Source organism: Mus caroli, chromosome 4 (genome assembly GCF_900094665.2).
Source record: "Mus caroli chromosome 4, CAROLI_EIJ_v1.1, whole genome shotgun sequence".
In the NCBI taxonomy this organism is placed as follows: Eukaryota; Metazoa; Chordata; class Mammalia; order Rodentia; family Muridae; genus Mus; species Mus caroli.
In genome coordinates this window covers 121,514,092-121,518,453 of record NC_034573.1, presented here as the reverse complement: position 1 = coordinate 121,518,453, position 4,362 = coordinate 121,514,092, and the positions used below count along the sequence as shown (strand labels likewise).

Below are 4,362 nucleotides of genomic sequence, written 5' to 3'. Positions count from 1 at the left end.
CCCCCCGTTCCATACCATTTTAATTTTAAACAAAGGTAAAGACAAAAACAATCCAGCAATACCAGAAATTAAAAAAATAAACAAACAAAAAGACAAAAACAAAACAAAACAACCCCACCACCACCAATTTAAAGCTTTCTATTAAAACTCTACCACTTCACTGTCTGGCCCACTTTCTCTTGAGTGCTTTAACTAATGATTTAGCCAGCTAAAGAAAGAAAACCTCAATAATTTGTAACTCACTCTTGTTATTAAACAGGTAAACCATTTAAGGATGGAGTAAGCTTTACTCAAAAACCGAGAAGATCTGTGACTGAAACTTTAAAAACAAACAAACAAAAACGTTCCACATATCACAACAAAGTGATTTATTAATAAAAAAGAAAATTGAAACAATTCACATGTAATCAAAGCCAGCAAAAGCAACCATAAAGCTGAAAGGTACTAGTACTTTTTTGTCTCCTTTAAACTCCCAGAATTCCATCTGGTCCACTCGAGCTCAAAGTGGCACCAGGTGGTTTATCAGGCAGGTAGGAATGTAGCAGACTCTAATGTAATCAGGAATGGTCAATGTGACCCCAGGGAGATTTTGCATCACACCTGTGGTCCCCAGAAGAACCATCTGTTTCCAAGTTCTCTGAAACAGAAGCGGGTTGCCTGGTATAGTAAAGGAGCAGGCAGGCAAGGCAACGCTGAGCTGCTTGTATGCATGCCTCTCCCCCAGACCCAAAGAGAAGCCACAAAATCCTTCCCTGGACCTTAAATCTTTATTCTGCACGTATAAAGAATGCTACATAATTCTCAACTTTATCTACAACTCATGTGCCAACACCCAAGATACCTCACCTTAACAGATGTGAACACTCTAGCAATTCTTTATAAGTCCCATTAATCTAAAATCTGTTTTAGAGTTTCAATCCAGAAATGTTCAAAAACACTTCCCTGTAAGGAAATCTACCATTGTCCTAGGCTCAAGACTATGCACACCCCACATTACATTCTCCTTTTGTTCTATTGCTTCCTTTCAGTCTCCCGGCACCTCCACCATCTGTCTTCTTCCCGGAAGTCATTTTCCTTTGCAATGATTTCAGAATGATGCTAGGTTGTACTGCATGGAATTAGTGTCTGTCACACCTGTCTTTAAGCCCCAAAATAACTTTCTATTCCTTATTTCAACCTTGATCTATGATGGACTTCATGTACACCACCCGTTATTTGGCAATATGAGAATCTAAGTTCCTAAAAGATGTAGGCAGCTAAAGTTCTCAGAGTGTCTGTCCTCTTAGATTCCCCTGAGTTGTTCCATGTTCCCCTCAAGAGTCTTTGAATTCTATTCATGATTTAAAATTGAGTGTAAAACTCCTTAAAAATTTTTTTATTTATCTTTACTTTTATTCTCTTAAATTTATTTTATGTGTCTGGAGGTTCTGCCTGCATGTTTAACTGTTTACCACAAGCCTGCCTAGTGCTGGAGGACAGAAGGTGTCAAATTCCCCAGGACTGGATGGAGCCACAATTGTGCACTCCCATGTGGGTGCTGAGAATTGAACCCAGGTCCTCTGGGAACACAACCAGTGACTCTAATGATGGAGCCATCTCTCCAATCCCCTAGTGTAAAACCTTTAATAGTTGTTTCTGGTCTGGTGTTAAATTTCTAGGTCTTAACAGCTAGACTGTTAAGAGTTGGTCCTTACTGGACCACTTCTTCACCAATTCCAACATAATGTTTTTCTTTCTGGACATTTCTCTTTCTTCATTCCAAGTCCCAGTAAATCCATACTTCAGAGCTCAGTTTAAGAAAAATCTATGCTGGGCTGGAGAGATGGCTCAGTGCTTAAGAGCACTGGCTGCTCTTCCAGAGGACCTGGGTTCAATTCCCAGCAACCAATGGCAGCTCACAATGGTCTTCAACTCCAGTTCCAGGGGATCTGAGACCCTCACACAGACATACATGCAAGCAAAACATCAATGCACATAAAAGTAAAAATAATAGAAAAAGAAAATCAATTTTAGTAAATTACATTTTAGTTGTCTGAGTTTTAAGTGAGAACAAGCATTCCTTGATTCAAAAGGCATGTCAATCCCAGCAGGTTAGTCAGAAACTGTTCTGTCTCCTTCCTCAATTCCTGCAGTGCACCGGTGCAGTGCAGGGGATCCTGTTGGCGCATTTGTTACCTGAGCAAGTGATCAGTTTTGCCCTACTACCTTTTTCAACTCTCACCCACTCCTTGAGAAAAGAGACCTCACCAAATATACTGCTAGCAAACACTAAGGGGCTAAGATGCTGCCTAATGACTCTATTACAGAGGATGGCAAAAGCTTTATACTTTTTCTACCTGACCTTCCTTTTTTATGAATGAGAGAACAGGTTCAGAGAAACTAAGTCACTTGCTCAAAGAAAGGGGGGGACGGGGGGTCGGTTAATTTCTCACATGTAAGGTTAAATATCACAAAAACAATACTCTCATGCCAGCTGGTTTGCTCTGTAAGAACAAAAAATGAAAAATTGTCTTTGTGAATCGAATCCAGGATTCACAAACATTTTATCGAAGTCTTGTTCTCAGCAAGGAGAGTCTTTTAAGTGTCAATTATTCGAAATCTAGACAGCTTTGAGAACCTGCTGGCTCATTTGCCATTCATACTAAAGTATATGTCTTCTCAAATGTCAGTTACTACTGGTCTCATTGGACCAAACACAAAGTCTAAAAAACAAAACAGGCAAGAAACAAACACAGCAAAACCCAAGGGTTCCCCTAACACCCACGGTTTAGTGCTTCCGACGCCGTTCCGGTCCTTAATGCCTTTCAAGTCCTACCTAATAATTCTCAGCTCCCAAGCAAAAGATGCTCGTACATTCTCTAGGCATGACAACTCACCCGTTTTCCCTGAACCTGGTAGTCCCTGCTAGCCTTGGTTCGCCAAAGCAGATTAGAAATACAAGCCCAGATCGTACGGGGAAAGCTGTTAAGTAGGCAATTTGGAGATGTGTCTCCACTTGCACCAGCAGCCGACGCAAACCTGGCCAGGATGGCCCTTACCCACTCAAAAAATCCTACGACAGCCATCATTTTCCGGCAAGTTGGAGAGCCGAAACCACAACGTGGAAAACTCTGTAAGGACTCCCCAAGATAACGAGCTAGGACTTTAATTTACTCTCGGAAAGGGAGCGGGCAAGGCTTGAAGCGCGGCAAGCCAGTACTTTCGAAACTGTCACTGCACAACAAAAACTAGTGTCTCCCGCCCAAAGTGTGGCACACGAAAAAGCCAGAGCTCCTGTCCTCAGAAACACACGCCGGGAAGCCTCTGGGCGGTCAGGCTGGGGAACGGGGAGAAGAGGGCCGGAACCCTCATCTGCTCCCGGCAGCCCCAGAGCGGGAAAGGGCCGCCTCGGACCCATAGTCCAGCGACGGAAACCGAGGCCTCCCCGGCGCCGGGAGCCCCAGTCTAACCCGGGCCTCCGTCCCCATTATCCCGCCACCACCCCCGCCCGCGCAGGCGCAGTGGGAGCCGGGCCTACCCGCGCCCCCGAGGCACCGCCGCCATGGCGGAGCGGAGGAGGCCGGCGGCGGCTTAGCGCCCAGCGAGCGCCGCGCTCGCGTCCCCGCGGCCTCCCAGCCACAGCCGCGGCCCTGTCAGCCCCCCGGCCGGCCCCTCCGCCGCCCTCCTCACCCGTTCTTCAGATCCACCTCCAGGATCTTCCCGTAGCCCTTAAAGAAGCGCTCCACATCGCGCTCCCGGGCCTGGTAGCTCAGGCGGCCGATGTACACCCGCGGCATTCCGGCGGCGGCAGCAGGCCCCGGCCCCCCTCAGGCGGCGGCCGGCGAAGGGAAAGCGCGGCGGCGGCGGCGGTAACGGGCGGGCGGCGGGACGGACGCAGCCGAAGCCCGGCGACGTACGCGAGCACGCAGCTCGAGAACGCGCGCCCCCGCCTTCCCCCCTACCCCCCCGCCCGGCGGAGGGGAACGGGAGGGAGCGCGCGCCCGCTTCCCGCCTGGCCAGGGTCGGGGGCGGGGCTTTACTGGAGGCGCGCCGGCGCGGGGCGGGACCTGGCCGAGTGAGCGACAGCTGCAGCACGTCCTCTCGCGAGCTCGCCGTGGCAGCGGCATTTCCCCCGGAAGTGCCCGCGTGGGTGCGCGCCGAGCGGGTGTTCCCGCCTTTGTCCTTTGCTCTGGTAGACTTTCTGTTTTGGGGTGGTTTTCGGTAAACGTCCCTGTGGGAAGTTAGTGGGTCCATGACCTTGGGCCCCTTTTCTTTTCTCTCGGATCTTTGAGCCTCTTTTATCTTCCTTGTACTTTCAGGGTTGTCTCTACAATGTCGATACTAGGTATGTAAAAGAGTTCCAATAATTGGTTCGGTATTATT

General features: G+C 48.5%; 1 protein-coding gene across 4 annotated transcripts in view; it reads right to left on the bottom strand.

Annotated features, from left to right (window-relative positions):
* Window positions 1–3,942, bottom strand: part of Srsf4 (serine and arginine rich splicing factor 4) — a 28,123-nt gene extending 24,181 nt beyond the window's left edge. For 3 of the 4 annotated variants that reach the window (XM_021160695.2, XM_021160694.2, XM_029475916.1), the window contains exon 1: window positions 3,670–3,942. In XM_021160695.2, the coding sequence (XP_021016354.1) occupies window positions 3,670–3,776 (107 nt within the window). In that variant the 5' untranslated portion in view covers window positions 3,777–3,942. Of the gene's footprint in view, window positions 1–2,876; window positions 3,640–3,669 lie in introns of those variants that run through there. The other variant, XM_029475915.1, reaches the window with a different exon arrangement.
* Between the last annotated feature and the right edge of the window lie 420 nt (window positions 3,943–4,362).